At 45.9% G+C, this 23050-nt stretch overlaps 1 protein-coding gene across 1 annotated transcript in view; it reads left to right on the top strand.

Moving 5' to 3' along the window:
* The window catches only part of LOC135810066 (tyrosine-protein kinase transmembrane receptor Ror2-like), a 45872-nt gene extending 27026 nt beyond the window's left edge, over nucleotides 1–18846 (top strand). Inside the window, exons 8-17 of the mRNA XM_065323532.1 lie at nucleotides 10586–10870; nucleotides 11963–12104; nucleotides 12748–12877; nucleotides 13480–13711; nucleotides 13937–14020; nucleotides 14741–15063; nucleotides 15590–15693; nucleotides 16484–16643; nucleotides 17108–17244; nucleotides 18067–18846. Of these exons, the coding sequence (XP_065179604.1) occupies nucleotides 10586–10870; nucleotides 11963–12104; nucleotides 12748–12877; nucleotides 13480–13711; nucleotides 13937–14020; nucleotides 14741–15063; nucleotides 15590–15693; nucleotides 16484–16643; nucleotides 17108–17244; nucleotides 18067–18259 (1790 nt within the window). The 3' untranslated portion in view covers nucleotides 18260–18846. The remainder of the gene's footprint in view (nucleotides 1–10585; nucleotides 10871–11962; nucleotides 12105–12747; nucleotides 12878–13479; nucleotides 13712–13936; nucleotides 14021–14740; nucleotides 15064–15589; nucleotides 15694–16483; nucleotides 16644–17107; nucleotides 17245–18066) is intronic.
* Nucleotides 18847–23050: the final 4204 nt, after the last annotated feature.

Raw genomic sequence — 23050 nt, 5'->3', positions numbered from 1 at the left:
AAACCTGGTGCAGGACAGTTCGCCGCATGCAGCAAGATCCATAGGCCATACCAGCTACATTGTATCTTTGCCAGACGTTTGGAAGGATATCCATTTCCGTGTGCATCACTACATGTATATACAAGCATGGAGCATGCGCATACACGGGGTAGAACTACACGTGACTGACTGCTGGAGACTCGGATGGAGTGAGCAATCATGAAAATGAAATGTCCTGGGGACTGAGTCACTTTTTGTAGTTATGAAATGCTGTGGATTGTGTTGCCAATGCCAATATCAGTGTCAGTGTTGCAAGTGTGGCAGACCAACAACACAGAGGTGCCTAGTGCCGTGCTACTGCTAGGAAAGAGGGACACCTACGATGCAGATCCACATTTTCTGCAATGCCAGAAAAGACTTAGACTTGGATGTCACACATCCACTGAGTCATCAGTTGCATAGTTCATCCCTGTGAATTTTGTCCAATTACATGTGCGTATGCAATAGCACCGGCACCAGTTGTGTATGTGCATGGCGGGGAACCCTCTACACCCACAGTAACATTGTACATGTACTACACATCACTTTATGTAACTTAGCATCCCGGTGTGTGTGTGTGTGTGTGTGTGTGTGTGTGTGTGTGTGTGTGTGTGTGTGTGTGTGTGTGTGTGTGTGTGTGTGTGTGTGGTGCACGTCATGGAAATTGTAAACGATGCGCACAAGGCATGGTATGTCATACATGTACTAGTATGTGCAAGTAAGTTTCTTGTTGTGTAATGCTCACAGAAAAGTGTCCCCATTAGAACTTCCCTTTGAGCTTATCCGGATTCCCCAGATCCGAGCACTTCCGTTTACGTTTAAAAAGATAGAAGTTGGGGGATGCATGCTCCAAGTTGCGGATTCGTACATGCCTGGTTGTGGGCAATGTCTGGTCCAATGCCTGGATAGCGGCATTTGTATCATACAACAATTATGCATTTACATGCACAATGTGTACTGTGTGAGGTACATGTACATGCTGAACCAGATAACTGATCATAACCCCCAAAGACACATGTACATGTATCTGCAGTATACCAGGTACTAGTATACTGAATGTTGGGTATGAAAGCTGCTGGAACTAACTTAAATACTGGCAACTAATTACTTGTCTGTCAACCTTTCTGATATACATGTACATGTACTTCAGTACATATAAATGTAGTAACACTAAAGACTCCATCAACACTCGTGTACACACTGACTGTGTTGGAAACCAAACTATGCCTGTAGCCGTGGGGAGGTGGACAAAATATTCTGCTGAGCGGTCATGGTGCACGCACAGTGGATGCCTGTACTAGTCCGTGGATATCGCTGGTCTGAAAACAAACCTTTTTTGTGTCTCCATGCACTCAGCTGAGTTCATGCTGGCCCATGATCTCTCCCAGTGGGATAATATCGGTGTTCGCCTGCTGTCGAGCTTGCCTATGCAGGAGCCTCCAAGCACTTCAGTGACGGCCGCTGATAAAGATTATGTTGAGAACTGCTCACTTGCCACTGGGGAGTCAATGCTGGAGCTTTTTGAATATCCCCCAGTTGGACTCTGTCAGAAGAGTGCATGCAGGTGATAGTCGCAGTTGACATGTTGTATCGTCTAGTGTGATGGTTTGTGAGTGAAACCTTCACTGGGATCAGAGAATTATTTGCAGTGCTTACCTGTGTGAACTATGCAAAGCATTGAGCTGTACTCTAGGCTGTGAAGTGTTATCAGAAGCTACAGTACATGTACATGTAGGTGCACACAGCAGATACCAAGATTGGCTGACAGCTCGCCTGTCAAACAATGAATGTACAGAGTGGTGTAGTACTTGAGTCGAGAGCCCTGGCGTCATGCTTGTTTACTAAGCTACCAATATGTGCAGTAAACAGTAAGTGCACATGGAGTTAGTTGAGCTCTAGTTTTCTTATCTACTTCCAAGTAAGTTGACAAATATTTCGTGTGACATTATCATCACTGGTTGAGACACGCGCATGGCATGCCTGCAGCGGAAAGAGTAGATATCTATGGTTTATACATCCTCACTGAGTCATAATATGTCTAGCTTAGTTTGTAGTAGTAGTATAGGAAGTACATTTGTAAATTAGAAACTGGATAGAACTGCAGGAGCCCTGTTATGTGTTCCATTCTTGGCATCATTACACCATGTGCTCCGGTACAGATTCATAATCTACTCAGTCGGCAAACCACTGGTATTGACATTGGCCCCCCCCCCCCCCCCCCCCCCCGAGTCCAGGCGCCGGTATTGTACTGTATTAGTGTATACTATGACTGTTTGTAAGTTTTCAAGCACTTGCTCTACCTCATGGTGCAATCATGGCGTAAATGAATGCAGTAGTGCTGGTCCTGCTGTGATCAAATCAAGATTCTGGGATGAAAAGTCAGTACACGCTCAGAGGGTTCAAATACATGGTATGAGTTCAGTTCATGCTGGGAGTGGTTGTGAATGCAGCACGGAAGGAACATAAGGACTCAATACAGTCATGTACATGTACCTCTTAGCACAGATAAGAGAGGAGTGCATATGACTTGTATGTGTGCTTCTTAGTAGAACTATAAGGTCAAGGGTCCTCCCCTGGTGCCTGTGTGTATGTACGTGTACGTGTATGTGTGGTCCTTGATGGGACCAATGGCATACATTGTACATACAGGGAGCAAAATAGTCTGTCACTGGGCGCACAGTAGGTGCTAGTACTGACAAACACAACTGTTCAGCGTTATCACTTCAGAAGGGTACTTTAATACATGTAAATACAGACCTACAAAAGGCTACGTGATAATGATGATGATGATTGTATTCATGTACATGGATGTGTGTATGCACACACACAACAGAGCTTGTTTGTGTGTACATGTACATGTATGTGTGTATGTAAGTGTGTACCAATCACAGAGGGGAAGGTACTCGTATCCGTAGTTGGTTGACACCTGCGCATACATCATGTTGATGTGCGTATACTCAGTACCTGTTACTGATCCTAGTACTGTCGAATGTCACTTATCCGGTCGCCAGTTATCTGAGCACGTCGGTTATCCGACAAGCCCGGGAGTGGTAATTTTATGATTCTCAACAGTAAAATTCTTTAAAAACAAACTTTTTTGTTTGTTTGTATATTACGGTGTAATATGCATTTACTTGAAGTAGATGTGGTCAAGTATGCTAACATGTATGTGTACATGGAGCAATTCATGAATATGCATGAATATATTAGGGTATTGTGTACATAAATCAGTGAAATCCAGCCATATATGCACATAAAAAATGATATCAGTTACCCCAACATATCCCGTTATCCAACATGCCTGATTCCCGAAGTGGTCGGATAAGTGACATTCGACTGTATATCAATGCATCAGACCAGTGCTAGTAAGTACTATGCCATTGGTCCTGACATGGTAACCAAACTGTTTGGTGCAGTGACAAAATTAATATTATCATGAGACACTCCGACAGTTTTAAAGCTTGAGCCAGTCAAAGGAAAACACTCTACGTTTTAGACTGCAATTACTCCTCCCTCTGCCGATACTTTCAGGTTTCTTTTCAAAACTCTACCCCAAGAGCAATACATTGCTATGGTCACGGTAGAACAAAAGCAGTGTAACGTTATTGGCGTTTGGTCTCAATAGTAATTACATTTGTCTACACACTGTCACCAATCTGTATAAAAAGCTCAGCCCATGCAGGATGGAGGTGACAGTGGAGGTGCTATTCCCTCGTGTATACTGCAGTAACTTAGTGCTAGTCATGCTGAGGCACAGAGTTTTGTGTGCTTAAACATTCTCATGGAGTTACATGTATGAAGCTGCAGGATGCGGCCTCACGCCTTTTTAGTCAGTAAGGGTGTGTTTAACTAACATGATGTTCTGTTAGTGGGCACAAAGTACTATTTGTAACACTTTGTTTCAGGTCCACGTGTTGCCTAAACATGGTACTATTGGTAGGTGCAGTTGAATATAGTTGCTACCATAAATACGTGGAAATCAGCGCTGGCCTTGCCCACTTGTCATTCAGGATGTGCCGCGGTGTAGAGGAAAGATACAATGCTGTTTCATAAGTTTACGGTGAATGCGTCGGTTTGTTTTGTGGAGCCAGTGGCCGACCCAGAGTTTCATGGATGACACACGGTATCTGTATTGTGGGTGACACATGGTGTCGGGAGTATTGGGCTCAGCGATAGGACAGCAGCAGCAGTAGAAGTGGCATCATGCGCGTCACAGATGATGCAAGCAGAGGCACTGATAACCCCGTCATTACCCGCTGCACTGCAATGCCACCCCGGCGTCATTGCAGTACCCATTGCACCAGCTGAACTTCACCGGCTACATGACAATTTAATGCGGACATGCAGTTCTGCACAGTAAGCAAGGACGTATGGGTGCATGCCGGTGTCAGAGTTAGCATGGAGCGCAGTGCTAGTGCAGGCCGGTGCAAGTGCAGATTGCAGGCACAGCAGTGGTGACATTCTGATGTCACTTTGTCAGCCGCGTCGCTGCTGTTTGATTACTCAATGTTATGAATGATGACTCACGATTGACATCATGAAGATGATCCAATCTCCACCATTGGATTGGCAGGAGTGCTTCCAAAATTGTGATGTATTGCGCACCATTCTGGCCATGTACATGTACAGTCATGTACATGATGGTACATGTACATGACCATACATGTTTTTTATTTTTTATTTTTTTATGTAACTACATTGTACATTTATGCATCAGTGTGCAATGTACATGTACATGCAATGGTACAGTGTTGCTCATGCTGTGGACACTATACATGCGTGTACATGTACGTGCCAGAATGACATGGACTGCATGCTGCAAATATTACTGCTGGATATGTGGGTGGTAGTGTATGGTTTCAGGATCAGTCTTTTACTGGGGATGTTCAAATACAATCATTATGCACATGTACATGTACATGATTGTATGTACATGTACATGTATGTACATGTACATGTACATCATGGTAGATATGACATGCCAGTGTGGGCTGTGTTGTACCTGTCAACAGCAATGACAACATGTCAACTGGGGGCAGCCAGCCTTGATCCATACTGCCCTGCCTACACACCAAGTGTCTACTGTATGCAGTATGGAGTGCATCATGAATAGCATAGTGCTTGTCAAGACCACTGTACAGTAGGGAGTGCTGTCTATAGCCGTGATAGGTGCAAGATCAGGCAGCAAATGGCAATAGTGAGTGGATCAGCAAAGTAATGTGATTGCAGTACTCGATGTAGCGGGTGTTACCATGTACCTGTCTCCCCATGCCCAATCCATTGAGACAACCCAATCATTGCATGGTTCTGAGGCTCTGGTGATGGTTCATGGCTTGGGACTTTGCTCAAATCTTTAGGTTGTCACCTACATGTACATGTACATGTACAAATGCATCAAACTGCAGGCGAGTGCAGCCACTAGTTTCTCCAAGGAAATTGAGCAAAGCTACTGGAGTAAACCTAGGAAACAGCCACAGGGCAGCAATGGTGCAATCACAGAGCAGCAATGGTGCAATCACAGGACAGCAATGGGCAAGTGCCCAAGTGCACAAATCTAGGTGCAGGGAACAGCTAGCCAGTGTAAATATACGACATGCTGATAATATTGTGTTGTATACATTTACATGTACATAATTATACCACTACAGAATTTCAAGACTGACAATGCGGACAATGTTTCCTTCTCATTTCTGAGTAATCCCCCGGGGTCCTGCCATATAACATAGTGTGCTGTTGGGCTAGACACTAGTGTTACTTGTCGGGGCCTTGCTTACCAGTTCCAAACCAAGATCATACAGCCCGGCCGCGCCAATGATAGACCTATATGTACATGTAGGTCTGCAGACTGATCAGGTTGCGCAATGCGCAGAGTGTACATGCACATGATTGTAATATTCAATAGTTTTTGGCTGAAAATAGAATATTTTAGTTTGCCTCCGCATCGATCAATAGAATGTCCATCCTCCTGGCCCCGAGGGGCATCTGCTGCCGTGCATGATGTACTAGTGGTTGTACATGTACCGTGATAACTCACTTACTGTGTTGAAGTATTCACAGTAGCACAACTACATTTGTATGTGTTTGTACATGTGTGCATTGTTTGGTATGCTCTAGTCTAGGTTTGGATCTGTTCACAGGCTGCACTGTTACCACCGGATACATACATGTGCATTTGTATGTGCAGAAGGAAGTTTTCCTCCTTGTATGTACATGTACAATGTACATGTGTGGTGATTACATTTTGTAAACATGTGCACGTGTGCCGTGAAGTCTGGAACAGACATTATTATAATTGTTTGTATGTCAGGTGTTTTCTGCGCTGCAGCTGTAACTCAGGGGCTCTTAATCTGGGGGTTGCAGGCCGGACCAAGCGGAACACAGGATCATGTACATGTACTCGTATGTAGGCCTGTATACTTAGCTGTACAGGTTTGTGAGTAAGGCTTGGCATGTGATGTGTGGAGTAAGTGCTGCAAAGCCAGTTCAGGCATCTGTGCATACACGTGTGTGCATGAGTATTGGTGTATTGAAGTAGATGTTGTATACCTGGGTGTACTTCGAAGTACTAGTATTTGCAATCGCACTGCCACATCCAGGTGTCAAGTGGTGGCGCTGGCATTCCATACTTTGTTGAGACTTCAGTGAGTGTGGAGTGTGTGGGCCGTATGTAGGCATGACCATTGGCATTGCGGTATTGGTATCCTCTCTATGCGCGCATGTGTGTGTGTGTGTGTGTGTGTGTGTGTGTGTGTGTGTGTGTGTGTGTGTGTGTGTGTACATGGTGGGTGTGCTGGTGGTAAGTGTTATTTGAACTGCACTATAATTATTGGCAAAGATGTCATCACTGCCAAAAAAAAGTATGCACCACCCTGGAGAATGGTAACCGTTTTCCTTGCCTGGAACAGCGGAAACGAGACATGTTGATGTCAGTACACTTTTCATGTACATGTGTACATGTAAATGACCTTGGTTGCCTGATGATTGCAAAAGCATGAAACGTTGAGTAGCAGCAAACAAGCCTTGATTGCCCTTGTTGTTCTGTACGTGACCTTGTATGCCACATGTGTGACAAACTAACTTCCAGTGATGCAGCTCACGTGCTGCACTTCATGCCTGTCATGTGGTACATGGTACCAGTGATTGGCATGAATGGAGGGTGTGCCTGCTCTGCATGTGTGTCTGTGTACCAAACTGATAAACTGCGTGATTGTGTAAGGTACCGTTTCAATATGTGCCTCTACATGATTCTTGATACAGTAACTGAGTTGTGCTGTGTGGTACCACTGTGCTGTGTGGTACCACTGTGCTGTGTGGTACCACTGTGCTGTGTGGTACCACTGTGCTGTTGTAAACATGTACATGTGCTTGCATCTCTGATAGTAAAACAATTTTAATACTGATCTCATCAGCTAATGTCATGTGACCACCTCCCTCTGCTGCCACTGATGCATGCACTGCCTGGATGCAGACGCTAGGCTGGCACAGGGGGTGTGCCATTATTCCCGCTATCGTTTGAAGTAACAGTTAGTTATCTTACACATGTGCTGCACGTACATGTACATATACATAATATAGCTTTTCTCTGGATATTTATTAGGTTGTGTGGTATGGGCACAGTACATGTACATGCAGCTCAACTTACACGTACTTACCAGTTGGAAAACTTCTTATCAAGGAAAGACTGATGTATTCACCTACATGTACATGTACATGTACAATCATGTAGCACTTGTAAGTGCTGATACTTTCACAGGCTGTAATTCTTTCAAAGATGGTAGGCTCTGAAACAAAATTGACAAAAGAAAAAATCCCTTTACGTTAAAGTTGATTGTATTGGCAATGACATTACACTGTGCAAACATGTCTCTTTGTGAGGTTTCAATAAAGTAAAAGTTTGAAAAATAGCGAGAGTGGTATTCAAAGAGCTATGGAAACAAAAGGTATGGAATAGTTTTTGGGAGTGTATGCATGTGTGTGTGTCTACATTCCTGTACACTGTTTGTCCCCTGCCCCCCCCCCCCCCATACAGTTGGATCCGGGGACGGATACCATGGTGCTGTCAATCCCTTCCCTGCCGTGACCTTGTCCTCACCGTCCCACTTACTGAGGTTTGGTTAGCCCATAAGTAGGATCATCCCTCAAGGCAACCTAGAGTTTGGGGATTTCTGGGGGGCTCCATAGCCAATAGAATCATCTTTACAAGATTCCTTTTGAATGTCTCCCCTTTGGGGAGGGGGGGGGGGGGGGGGAGACACACGTGAACATGGTTGGTAGGGAGCAAGACCAAGAAGTGTATGTCTGTGGAGCTCGATTCTGGTTGCAAGTACTTTTTAGAGCTTCACCGGGATAAGCGCAGGTTGTTGTTGACCCAAATGTTCTGAGCCAGTAGGTTCCCATGACCTCTGGTGCAGCCACTGAACCGGATATGGTCAAGACAGTGTCCAATGACCATCCACTGCTTGCGGGGTTACCTTTTGTGTGACCTGGGGGACTCATGTAGTCTGTGTGACTATGCTGGCAGGTCATGTCGGCAAAGGGGTCAATGAAGCCAATGAAGGTTCAGCATGGTTTGCATTGCTTGAGTTAAATGGGTACTAGTACATGAAGGGGGTGGGGGTTGTAATGATGCGTAACTGTTAGCCAGAGGGCAGTTCATAAGAAAGATTCATGTCAGCGTACTCATGATAATTATTATGACAATAAGTATAACCATGATGCCATCAGTATGGCGCGCTTTGTCTGCGTAGACGCCGAGACCTTTGAGGTTGGCAGAGCAGCCTGGCCCCGCCGCCACTTCTCGCACATATTCGGGAATATAGTGGACCTTTGTATAGAAAATAAAATAAAATAAGTATACTATGCGCGGACAAGTACAGATCTGTGCTCTTCCTGCAGATACCTACATGCACATGTATCTAGCCACAGTGATCATTGATCAAGCTAGGGACCATGTAACTCACATGGGGATTCAACCCTGCCCAAGGATACCAGGGGTTGATGTTCTGGGCGCTGTGTGGAGGGTCAGGTGTCGGAACCACAGCGCTTTGTTGATAATATGTCAGGGCTGAGCTACGATTTGAGAAAATCCTGTGTTTGTGTTGCTCATAATGGGCAAGTAAAGGTAAAAGATAACACACGGTATAGTCCACAGCAGCTGCTGCAGTTGCTTGGACATATACTTGCAAGCCGAACTAGCTCCTGTCTATAGAACACAGGAAGCGGGTTTTTCTTGTGACCACTCTTAATGCCTGTGATCGCTTCTCTTTGTGAACATGATAAAAATGTAAATCTGAAGTGGCTCATTATGAACATCTGCTAAGTGGGCTGTCACATCACGGGCACCTTTTGGCATAGACCGGCATGAGTGACCCTTGGAGCAGTACTGCAGGGTGAAGGCATTGCACCAGCACTAGTGCACTGACTACAAGTGTACTAGCCAGGGGCGGCCTCGGCTGATAACTCCACTGCAGCATAAGACCGATGGTAGTACATGTGGTGCATAAAGTGGAATGGCGTGGGCCGGGGTACTTCAAAGATTAGCTAAGGAGATAGTGTGAGTGGATAGAGAGAGATCTCAGTGTGGGCGCTCCAAGCCGCAGAGAAGGGTTCCACATGATATCGTTGCATCAGTAGTGCCGTTTGTGGCATGCTCTAGAATTGGAGCCAAACTTTCAGCTGTTTTGCGGGCGCGTTTCGTGTTGGTGTCATTCTGTTCGTTTGCAATGGCCAGTTTCCTTATTGCCTTCTGTGAATATCCTCGTATTGAAGCCAGTCCTGGGGTGGAGGTTAAGGCAGAAGTGTGTCTATAGTTTACCCTACTTTCTACACCTATTTGTGCCTTCATTACATAAAAAAATAAAAATAAAAAATTCGACGGTTTCGCGTACCGGGCAGGTCAAGAACAAGGAGTCGTACAACTCCCTGGTCAAGAACCACCTTTCCGCTTCCGTGGGACGCCACCACCCCATGATCAGGCGTCAGATGCAGCTCCTAAACGGTGGGGGAGGATAGATCAGATCCACCAACCATCTATACTGTCTTATAGTAAATAGCATTGAGTCAATTGCAGAGCAGGTCCTGTACACATGTCAAGATACTTGATTATTTTTACGGAGACCGTGTCCCTTGGTAGTTAGCCTTTCGATAGCTATAGAGGGTTGTCACATGATTTGAAAACATGGAGTTTGGATCGATGCGATTGCACGTAACAGCACACAATGCAGGCTCAGTCAGGCACCAATGGGTTGAATTGACATGATGATGGTGTCAACTTGAGTTTATGTGTTTTGTTTGTGTGTGTGTGTGTGTGGGGGGGGGGGGGGGTGCATGCATGTGTGTGCATGGGAATGGAAGATGTACAAATCAAGCATCAAGTATATGCGCCGTCGTCCAGATCTTCTACTCCTCTTTCACAGGGTTATCTAATGTGTGTGTATGTCTGTGTATGTTTGTTTGTGTATATGCATGTGTGCATGTGTACATGTGTGCGCATGTGCATGTGTGTACATGTGTTGTTGTCGTCATCGTCATCGTCGTTGTCATTGCTGTGTGCCTACCCCTATGCCAGCATCATGCTACCGTGATTCTCTGCCACTGGACTACAGTGGCACAATTAACACTACAGTCAGTGGTAAGCCATGCCTTGCCTGGTACGATGTGCCAGCTTTTCGGCCAAGGCGAACCAATCCGCTGCGATACGTCTTCATGCTGAGCGATGCAGGGAACAACTGCCGGGACCTGGAGGCCCGCGCCCAGCCCTGGTGCGTGACAGCCTACAGCACAGATGACGATAACAATACGCGCTACACATGGGAGTATTGTGATGTTCCTAAGTGCGGTGATAGTCCAACAGGTAAGCGTGCTCACAATGCGCTCAGAACTCTCAAAATGAACGTGACTACAGTGACCTGTGGGACGCCATAAGACTTGAAATCACTCAGTAACAAGCTCAGTGGGCTTAGAGATTCGGCTCCTTTTCTATTCAAAGTCAAAAACACTTTAGCGCAAGCACACCAAATGCACACAGGTAGGGCTTCCTTTGCTGAAATAGTGCTCGATACACAAGTGTACAGAGCTGGTTACAAACTTTGGGATGAATTGGAATTTGAAATATGTTGTGGCTCTGCGTTTAAAATGCTAAAAACGGATCATCAGACAAAGGGGCAAGTGTGAAACTTTTAAGTCAGAACAGATAACTTGCCCAATTTCTCTTCAAAGTATTATAATACATGTAGCGAAGCTTCATTCGTTAACGAATAAAAAATACCCACCTAAGAAGTGACCTTGGTGGACAGCACACACACACACACATTGCAAAAGGCGATTATAGCGACTTATACTACTCGCGTAGGTATAGAAATCTGTGCTGCTACTGCACTCTTGAATAGCTTGCGAGATGGAAGAACTAACCGTCACTTGCTACCCTACTAATTTACTGGTGGCTGGCTCAGTTTGTTACAATAGTATCTTACCAATCCTACTCTGTTGTGATAGAGTCAATAGTCAACTGAACAAGCCCACACCTAGAGAAGTAGGAACAGCTACTGAAATACATGATTGTACAGGTACCAGGGGCGTCGGGCACTACGGTATTGACCGTACCACTTTTTGCCCCAGGTACCCCCGTGGATCAATAAAATACACTGAACTGGGATCTAAAATTCCAAAATTTTCGGCTCAGCCACCACTCCCCCACGAGGAAATTGTACTCCAGATGGCTGACCGTACCACACTAAAATACCTTGCGACACCCCTGTGTACAGGTACATGTACGGGTAGTTTGGCATATTCTGAGCCAAGAGTACTTCACACATACATGTAGAAGCAAGACCTCTCGGAATTGGTTGACTACCAACTCCGAGAGGTCTTCCTTCTGTGTGAAAGCCTACACCTATACCTGCGTGAGTCCCTATTACTTCACTCTGTGTGAATGCTCCTTTCTCAGGTGAAGATGATGAGCGGAACGTGGCACTGGTTGTGGGCATCATAGTGCCCTGCTCCATCGTCGGTTCTCTTGCCGTCTTCCTGCTGGCACATTGTGTTTTCGTCAGCAAGAGAAAGCAGCGGGTTTACCCATGCGATTCCTGGTGAGTTTAAGCAGGTTTACTCGTGCAATTCCTGGTGAGTACTGTAAACCGTGAAATTATTGCCATGGTCTAATTTCTGTGAAATTCGCGGCCGCGTGGATATCGCGAAATTTAGACAGCGCGAAAAGGAGATCCATGAAAGATTTAGCAAGAATGCCACAGGTTTAGCAAGAATGCCATTCTGCAATCGCAAAATTAAAACCTTGCAAACCTGTCCGGATTCTGAAAACGCGAACTAAAAACGCCGCGAAAATTTCACGCTTTACAGTACCGGCAAGACCAGCAACATGATATCGTATCCGGCAAGAGTGTGAACATGAGATCGGGTGGCGGTGCGACCGTAAACATTCAATCTTTTGGGGAATTTTGTGGAAGTTGCAGCATTCATACTTCATAGGTGCTTTCCCTTTAAATGGCTTACACCCCCTTCTTTGCATTGGTTTCTGCCATTGGATGTTGAAATAAAATAAAAATTAAAAAAATGGCTTAACTGTGCATGGAAACCCTGGCTATGGTGGGTCATCAACGTGAACACACAACACCGGCAGACTGCTATCGTTCTGCTATCGTTCTGCTGTTATTCTACTATTGTTCTGCTATCATGTGTTTGTCTGTTTGCTGTCCATGAATTCCTGGGCATTAGTACGGACCTTGCTGGCAACCGAGATGAGGATCGCCGAAAACTCTTTCCTCAGTCTGCTGTTCCGGCCAAGCAATCCGAGTGGATGATGTCGAAGTCGCGTACACGAGAAGGTCGAAGATCCATTGATGCTGTAAGTTGCTGCATCCATTCCTTCGGTGGTCGGGTTTATCTGCCGGGAAGTACATGCATGTCTAGGCAATGGGTGGCATGTGGCTTGGATAGTTGTGATGTGCATGTACATATGTGTGTGTGTGTGGGGGGGGGGGGGGGCTCGCTAGTTTTCTATCCTTAATTCTTGAGTGGCAAGTGTCTATATCCTTGGGTGATCCATAAAAATGAATTTTAATTTTGCGACTTTGCAAAATATGAAGTTGAAGACTCCACTGCAGCTGTACTTATGGTTGACTTGTATGGCGGTAAATACACACCTGTGGTGGTGGTGGTGGTGAGAAGGAGAGCTCTGTGACAGAACTTTGCAGCCCAGAGAGCGTGTGTGGGCAGGCGTGCATCTACCGCCATATTGCCAGGTGTGTCTTTACCACCATATTATTCAACCATATGTGCAAAATATGTAAACACAGAAGACGTATGCTCCCTACTGGATACTTGACGGTTTGTTTCCCGCTCAGAGTTGCATGGCTGACTGGTGGCTCTCTTCGCATTTGCTGCTCATTGCATGGTCTAATAATCTCAGTCTTGCCTTGTGCCCTGCAAATCACTACACTGTCGCAGACGTCAATGCATCACCTCAAGCCAATGCAGCGGTCTTCGTCTATTTCGGAGCTTGCAAAAAACTCGGTACTGCAACTCGGCGCGCTGCCCGCTCTCCTCAGTCAGAGCGCACGGTTTGAAGATCTTGCCAAAGACGAGGAGCGCCAGCTGAAAATGGCTGCCCTGTCAGAGGAGCTCCGGCACCGGGATGTCACCGCACATTCCCTGTCAATTCAGACAATGCTGGGAGAAGGTGAGAGCACTGCTGTAGTGTGTGAATACCGGTTTGGAAGTCAATGTTGTCATGGTGGTGAGCTAGCGGACCCGCTTTAAGGGTGCCAAGTATCGTATTTTCCGGCCACACTTTAAACACCACTCGTCCACAAAAAGTCGGTGCTGTGGCCGTACTTTGTTACAATAACTGACCATGTGTTCATGTTACGATACGTGTACTCGCTGTTCTTTACCATTGCTGCAGGAGAATTCAGTAGGGTTTTCTGTGCTGCTTTGAAGGAGAGGGAGAATGATGCACCGCAGACGGTTGCTCTAAAGTGTGCCAAAGGTACGTAGTCTGTGTGTTTATATGTGTGTGTGTGTGTGTGTGTGTGTGTGTGTGTGTGTGTGTGTGTGTGTGTGTGTGTGTGTGTGTGTGTGTGTGTGTGTGTGTGTGTGTGTGCGTATGTGTACGTATGTGTGTGTCCCATATGGTGCAGTGGTATGTGCAGCGATTTCCAATCGATAGGTTGCGGGTTCGATTCCCAATGATTATAGTCACACATGTCCTTCTTCTCTTTCTCAGACTCCTCCTGACTTTTCTTTCACTCTCCTGGGTGGTTACCAACAGCCAGTGTATGCCGAAGTATGTAGTGTGATGTGTGTGCTTGAAAAAAAAAGAAAAAAAGACGAAAAAGTAGGGATTCACTGGCCAGAAAAAGCAACTTCATAGCTGTGTGGTGTAGACCAGGCTGAATAGTGGCTGTCAATTCTTCAGCCTTGCAAGCTGTTGAATGGTGCAATCCCAGCACAATTTGCTATAGCTTCTGCTGTAGCATCGAGTCAATGGTGTGTGTGTTTGTGTGTGTGTATGTGTGTGTGCGCGCGCACGCGCGTGCGTATGTATGTGTATGTATGTGTATGTACTTCAAAGTATATGCCCATAGTCGGCCCTATCCTAAAACAATCTACCCTAACCTAAGGACTGCATGGTCATAATTGGACCGTGATTAGGGCAAGCCATTACTAACTTCTCTGTGTGCTAAATCAATTTGACTGTGGTGTGTAGATGCCTACCTGAAGGACTCTGTCATTGCCCTGTTAGAGGAAGCAGTGCGAATGAGCGAGCTCCACCACCCACACGTCATGTGGATGGAAGGCATCTGCTTGGAGAGTGGACTGTCCCTGGGAACGGCCGACGCGAGAATGGCCGACAGTAGCAGCAATGGTGACAGTCCAATAGCTGCTGCTACCAGCAATCACGTTCCCTTAGCTGTCCTGAATGACCTGCAGAAGTCACCGTTGCTGTTGCTGCCGCTCATGGAACTTGGAGATCTAGGTTCATTACTCAAGGCATCCCGCTCAAATCCATCACATTTCCCCACCTGGCTGGTAAGCTGATACCATTAACTGACACTACCTTTAATTGCCTCGGGTTTTTAAATGCGACTGTGAATTTGTTGTTAACACTCTTCTTGCCGCAGATGCGGCGAAACAGGAAATAGTGTGTGCTTGGGGATACCAAAGCTGCAGGGGCATTGGTGAAGCTTTAGCTGTTCATGCAGTTTTTAAGGCGTGCTCATTCCTACTCCCACACTATTATTGCAGCTGGAAAGCTGGCATCATGAAATTCTGTAACAATTGCTGCCGCCAGGTATCATTCAGGTGTTAAGCACTAGCTCCAACTACCGGAGCAGCCACCTGCCTCTGCTGCCTATGACAATGATAATTTGACGCTTCAACTGGACATGATTTTGAACATACTATTATGTTGGTATCTATCGGGAAAAGGTGAATGGCAGCCAAGCGAGGCGGCTCCGAAAATACCGTTAACAGGGAAACCCAGTCACAGAATGCTACGCTGTGTGCTACGCTGTGTGCTACGCTGTGTGCTTGCTACTGTTGCCGTTTATTACAGACAAATCACAGGCTCATTACAATGGTGAAGGAGATTGCGGATGGCATGACTTACCTCGCCGAGCAGAACTGTGTCCATCGAGACCTAGCCGCCAGGAATTGCCTGTGAGTGCTCACGTTGACTGCTGTGAAGAATTGAGTATTCGTCAATTCAATTTTCGTCTGATGATCGATTCAGTTCGTGAAACTCGGCATTATGAAAAAAAAACACTACTCGTTCTTCTGTCTGTGAAGAATTGATATAATGCCGTTTTCATTTCCATTCTCCTTGTGAACGCATGGTTGGCAATGGGGCAGTAAGGGATACTTTAAACTATTCATGTATGCTGCACAGCACTCACCATGCCGATACTTATTCAGTTTACAGGAGGACGTACACAGTGTGCTAATAGTGCTCGGGTGCCGCAAAGGCACTGAGGGACTTGTACACAGTACACTAGCTGGGACGGATTTAAGGTTAGTTTATTGCAATTCTGAGCCTCTTGCCCAGTGTAATCATCAGGCAAGATAGTGAGTGCTACAGCATCCTCAAGTTACCTGATGGTTGCATTGAGCACAAAGCTCAGAGTTGCCACAAGCTAGCCTTGAATTGTTCCACTAGTGTTCTGTGCATGTACTGTGAGTCTAGGCAGGCATGCGTAAGATCGGCTGGTTCATAACTCCAAAGTGGCTATGTACGAGTCGTACTTGAATGGTGGCGTAGCTAGTCTGGCTGTTGAACTCACTATGATGCACTTCTTGCCTTTCTTGATCTTGATATAATTATACTGGTGAGGATAGTGGTGGTCCAGCGGACGCAGAACATCTGTCTCTCAGACTCTCACATGCACCATAAACATACTTTGAAGCTTATTTTGAATTCATGTGCCTTCTCTCGTTGATGAATTTGTTTCAGTGTGCGTAAGGACTACACGGTGGTCATTGCGGACTTCGGTCTGAGTCGGGCAATGGACGACGGCTCCTACTACCGGCAGCAGAACACTACACGCTTGCCGGTCAAGTGGTTGGCACCGGAGTGTCTGCATGACCGTGTCTTCACAAGACGATCGGACGTGGTACGGTGTACTGTAGAACAACACGGTCCCCTTTGGCACAGCACTAAAATGCAACACTGATTCTTCTGTTGTGAAAACAGGCATATAAGATCATCAGGGAAGAAGATGAATTGATGGTCATTGCCATTGTCAGGTTAGGGGGGGGGGGGGCTGAGCTGGAGAAGAATTCTTGATCGGCAAGATCTCTTTTTTGTGTTCAAGTACTTAACCCTTTATGGACTAGCTGTACAAGCTTCGATCCCTTGGATCGAAACATTTTTATTTTTCATATGATCGTAACTCAGTCGTTTCTTGGTATTTTTAACTAAAACTTAGTAAAAGGTTTTATGCAATCATGCATATGTCTAGCTATGCTCTTGCTGTACCTATGGTAACCGGATCATATCATGCAGCAGTAGGCCGTATAATATCCCTGTTGTTGGGCATGTGCATGAACATGTGGGTCTTTGTTATCTCCTTCACAGTGGGCTTTTGGCGTCACCACGTGGGAAGTGTTCAGTCTGGGTCGTATTCCTTATCCCGGCATTTCCAACTTTGCAATACCCGGCTACTTGAATTCAGGTGGTCGGCTTGACAAGCCGTCACTATGTCCGACTGAAATGTGAGTTGTGCTGCACACTGAACAGAAACAACCACAGAAACAACCACGGTCCACACTAGCTGGCACTCTGTCTCTGCTTCTCTCTCTCTCTCTCTCTCCCTCTCTCTCTCTCTCTCTCTCTCTCTCTCTCTCTCTCTCACTCACTCACTCACTCTCTCTCACTGTCTCTCTACTAGTGATGTAATGAACCATGAATTTCACGAACGAATAATCTAGCGAATACCACTCAAGCGAACGAACGATTATTCTACTATTCCACAAAAAGTGTCATGTAGCAAACACACAACACAAGCGTTCAGACTCGATTCACAGTAGAGTCTACCATGGTCTACCCCGCGTAGTCTAGTCGTTGTCAGCAACACAGTACAAAGTTCAGGTATTCAAGTCGAGATATCTAGAGTCCCGCACACGGTATGCAGCGCACGGACTTCGCCCGCCCGCAGATATTCGAATTTTATTCGATCGATTATTCGTTGAGGTCCAAGAGATCGAGGAAATTCGGATAATCGATTATTCGTTAGTATCGTTACATCACTAGTCTTTACACATTGTTGTTTGGTCTTGCCGTAGACATGATGATTGTATACGTTACCAACCACAATTGCCGTTAATGTCTGCGACGTGTGTCCACTTCTACCCAAGTTGGCTCTTTTCCTCTGTCGAAACTGCTTGTGTGTGTGTGTGTGTGTACGCGTGTGTGTGCATTAGTGTATGTGTTGTGTGTGTTGTGTGTGTGTGTGTGTGTGTGTGTGCACGCTCACGTGTGTTTATGTATGTGGTACATGGTGTGCATGCGTATGTGTATGTGCTGCTGCACTGCAGTCATGCGCTGGTGGAGGAGTGCTGGAATATGAACCCAGCTGAGCGTCCCCTGATGTCCAGCCTTCTCCAGTCAGTGACGAAGATCCTGCTAAACTATGGAGCGGACACAGAGGCTGGTTTGCGTCTAGGACCAACCGGTGTGAGTGTGGATGAGTATGTTGAGATGCAGCCCCTCAGTGAAGATGAACTCTAGCCACCATAGCGAGGATATGCTTAGCAGTGTTGGGCATCACGCAGTACGATGAACAACTGAGCAATGGCGCCTGAATGGCGGTCACGCTACATATCCCGAGTGCGAGCATTGGTCAGAGCAGACGATGCTCGGCTCAAGTTACCCGAAGGCTTCTTCTAACCAGCTACTGGTGATGTGCCTGTCAATGCAGAAACACTTTGATCTTCACATAGCTTAATCTCCAGCAAATAATATTGGCAAAATCAGTGCGCACTTGTCGTTCCTCAAGTGCTCATAATCCTCCAGGAATTGCCAGAAGGTTCATTATTGAATCTATCCAATTTAGGCTCTCCGTAACGTGTGAGCAAACTTGCCAAAAGGAACCCGTGACATAATTATTGCTTTGCTTGAGAAGGAATACTTCCTATCATCTTGATCCGCCGTAAAACTCACTATTTCTTTTTAAAAGGTTTATCAACATTATTTACACTGAGGTAGCTCGTAGGCAATCTTCTTTGGCCAGAACTGCAAATCAGGATGTATATTCAAACCGAGATCGGGACAATGACATACCTGGCTATGAAAATGAATACAATTGTACCTGTGAAGCATGCAACAAATGCACTTTTGGGTGCATATTACCACCCTCGATATCGGGACGGTCCCGGCCAAACTGGGATGGTTGGAACTGGTATGGTAGTCGAATGTACTCTTCCCTTTCAAGCGAATGACAACAGAACAGGGACGCTGCAGTTACAATGACAACAGAACAGGGACGCTGCAGTTACAATGGTCATGTCGCTCTTCCCCGGAGCCTACTTGACCGAGACAGAGTCTATGATCAAGTATGGACCAGGGAGCCCTACACCTTATGTATCATGTATGTTTAGGGCTCCCTGTTATGGGCCACCATTCTTTCCTGCTGTTTCCATGGTGATACTGATTCAGAAACTGGATCCAGTCACCAAGTTCTCTTGCCCTCAATCCTCATTATTACAGTCATGTAGAGAATGTACATACGGGTAAGCCTTCGTGCTAAGTAGTCTTCTACTACGGGTTGTTCTCACATACATGCATGATACACTTGCTATGCGACTGAGCACATTCAAGGTTGCAAGGGTGCATAATATTTGGCCTTATGGGTACTCTGCTCCATCATCCTGAGTCTTCGGCTTTGGGCCAGGCATGCTGCTTGTCACGCTGAACATGTGTGCACAGCACTGGATCCCGCGCCAGTGGCCACCATACCACCATACCGGCACGGAGGATGAGAAAGTGGAGGGACTGTTGACCCTTTCGGATTCGGAAAGGGGTGAGTAATGTGCCATAGGAATGATAGGAATGGCACATTACTCACCCCAGGCTTGGCTGTATGTAAGGCTGGTTGTGGTACATGTACGTGTACACGGCGGTTTTGTCCCATGCATGTCATACATATACACGCTAATCAATACCTGAGAATAACTGATGATAATTCTGTAATTTGAAGAGGACCACTTGTGTAGTGAAGGTGGCAGATTGCGATTCTGGCCGAATGTGCTCGTCTGAGTCCACTAGAAACAGTAACAGGTATATTAGGCTGACATGAATATTATGATCATACATAGACTCTACGTACTACCGGGATGGCTTGCATGTACCGGTACTGCACAGTAACTCAGTTAGGGGGTGATTATGCATTGTATGTGAAGCTACTTCGAAGTAACTTCCAAGTAGTTCAAGCTACAGTCCGGGTTGGTCGACAGCCTGCAACCGGGATATCGGGCTTGTACAAGAAGCAACCAAAAACGTCTGGAAAAACCAGCAGTAGTACAGTAGAACCTGACGGTCAAGGCAAGCACCTGCCCTAGCGGACCACTCACTACAACAACACTGTAATATTACAAAACTAGTAATAGGACCAACGCCGGGCAAATGCATGTTATTCCCAGTCAAATGAACCTGGATATCAAGATCACCTGTACGCTGGTCGCTGGGACCACATGATACGCTCACCACCACAGCTCAGAAAGCAGTCACCTCTGTATATGATGCCATATTTGAGAACGTGTTTTTAAAAAGCCACTTTATTCACAACGCGTTAACGCCAATACTAATAGCGTGAAACCATGCAGTAAGAACCAAAGCAAAAAAGACAACCCAAATAATTTAATTCGGAAATAAATAGAACATTCAATTGAAATGTAATATTGAACACGAAATCCTGACAAGAAAACGCTACCTAAATTGCCTACCGGCATGCAAAGGCGAAGTCACACCTCTGCCCATGTCAGCACAGCCGGCGGCAATATGCTGCAAAGGCGTTCCCAAGTGACCGAGTCCCGACCTTGTATTGCGGCGAATGGAAGAGGCCCTGCACAGGACTGCAGCCCCTAAAGCACGTGACTGCCCATTGCATCAGGCAAAACGAAACCCGGGTGCGTAACTCCCTCATCACGGCGAAATGCACCAATTCTTTGGTTTTGTCTACAACCAAAGCAGCTACAAGAAATAATTATAGTGGTTTCCTTGCATGCCACACCTGAGGTCGAACACACAAGTGGGGTTAAAGCGGATGCTCTCTCCACCTGGTTGAATCTTGCACCATACGTCGCATAACTGTAATACTACATTGGAGTGGGCCACAGACAGGCTATGATCTCTGCCAACACAACAGCCTAATTATACTGACCGCACTCCAGCTCCCTTCTACCCCTCTTTGATCCCCTTCGCTCAGCCTTAAAATCCGATTATCAGTTCACTCCATCTTCCTACGGTGCACTGCTTTTACTATTGTTTTGTCCTATCTCAATCTCAAATTCTCCCCATTATCGTTTGCAAAGCCAGTGCTTCCCTCTTGGATGCACATGTTTCTTTTCTCCTATGTATCGGCGCACAGGAGTAACGATGATTCCGAGACCTTTGGTCGGAGGATTTACTTTTGACCCGCCCCCACTTCCATCCAATATGCCACCGCCCCCGCTGTGCAGCATCTGATGGTACTGTGTACTGTGGTATTCAGTTTAAAAAAAAAAAATGTACTGTTGAAGGTCCTTGAAGCTGTTTGTATTCGTACGCATAAGCCCGATTTGTGTAAGCAAAAAGAACATGTTTTAGCACTTAGGTTATTTTCGTGAGTTTGCACCCCGTGTTCATGAGTTGTTTCTGCACTGTTCATGCCCGTTTGTCACACTTACTCTTTATTTTAGTTCTCACTTTTTGTAATACTTACCACAAGTTACCCGTCATGTGTCACACTTCTTTGGATTATTAACCTTTGTTTTTCCCTTGATCTCTTTAGTTCCGTATTTCCACTGATGATCGGAACGTGAAAATCGATTTTGGAAACACACAAAACCAAACCTTGAACAAATTGTCATGTTGCGTGGTGATGTCTGCGGCATTCATACTTTTCATAGCTATTATTAAACTTTTATCTCCACGTAGATTAAATGTACTGTAATACTGCTTTTTGGTTTTTTGGTTTTTTTCTTTTTCCATGCATCCCCTTTTTCCTGGTGCTCTGGTGGCATGCTGATGCTGAGACCAATGCCGGCAATGGCAATGGTCAGTGGGACGCCTCCAGACTTACACATTGTATGTGCCAACACGGCTTCTCTGTAGCTCACACCATCCCATTGTTTTCAATTGTCCTTTCCCTGTTCTCCCATCTTCCCTTTCCCGGTGGTGTAGTAGTGTTTTTGAAGTGAAACATACAGTCATGATTATACTTTACTCAACGATGCAGATAGCCAGACTGTTTCGGCCAATGAGGCCTCATCAGTGCAACTCCGAGCTTATAATAGGATTGAACTGTCAGCCATGGCTACGAGAACCACAGACATTAGGACAGCTCGATGTACTAGCGCTGAGAGTGCTCAAACTGCTAGAAGCAGCGGGCAAAGCATAAAGCTAACCAGCGCACTTCTTTACACACCAAAGGCACAACGTAGGTTTACAGAGTTGTCGCAACTCAGAGTTTCTTGCGCAATGCAATCATCAGTTGCGACTATTACATGTTCAGCGGGACTTGGTCAATATAAAGCATAGTTTGGTGATAAATGTAGCTAGTTGGTATTATGATTCAGCACAGAACATTATTGCCCTGATGGCTGTGTGGATGGTCACTTGGGTGAGGGAGCTATTAGCGCAGAAAGTATAGATTGCTAGCGAATATAGAAATGGAAGGTGTGAATCTAGTTTAATTTAACATGTTGTTGAGGTTTGCGGTTTCTCGTAAAGCATAAAAGAATATACACGAAGACGCAAGATTATGACTCAGACTGTTTCATGATCGCAAACAAACGACACAAGCCTGGTCCGCACTGCACTGCAGTCTGCAGTCAGTGCAGATTGGCCGCAGCTGCACACTCAAGTTCCCACAAAACGTATAAGTGGTATCCGCATGTTCGACCTATCCGCACATATTTTCCTATTCCTGCCTAGTGGAGCGCGCAGGTGACGACAGGCCACTGTAACATTATGTGCAGATGGTGCCCTCTGCAACCGTACAAGCGTTGTAGGAAATGCGGGATGTACATGTAGATCTACATGAGTAGCAGACTTAGTAGCAGATTTACATTGGCTGGGGAAAAAGGGGAGCCCAGATTCGATCAAGAATATGACCATGCACCAGGACACCATGGTGAACTCAGCATAGTGCATAGTGCATGGCATACGAACAGGCGCGGCCTGGTCCCAAAAAGAATGCTTGACTCCCTGACTTCGGCCTTGAAGAGGAAGTGTTCGGACGTCCGGACACACGATAAGAACAAGCGCGCGCAGGCACGCACGGACGCGCACAGTTACGTAGTATAAAGGGAGAGTTCATTT

Source organism: Sycon ciliatum, chromosome 2 (genome assembly GCF_964019385.1).
Source record: "Sycon ciliatum chromosome 2, ocSycCili1.1, whole genome shotgun sequence".
NCBI classification, from domain to species: Eukaryota; Metazoa; Porifera; class Calcarea; order Leucosolenida; family Sycettidae; genus Sycon; species Sycon ciliatum.
The sequence above is the reverse complement of the archived record's forward strand: the minus strand, read 5'-3'. Positions and strand labels throughout refer to the sequence as shown.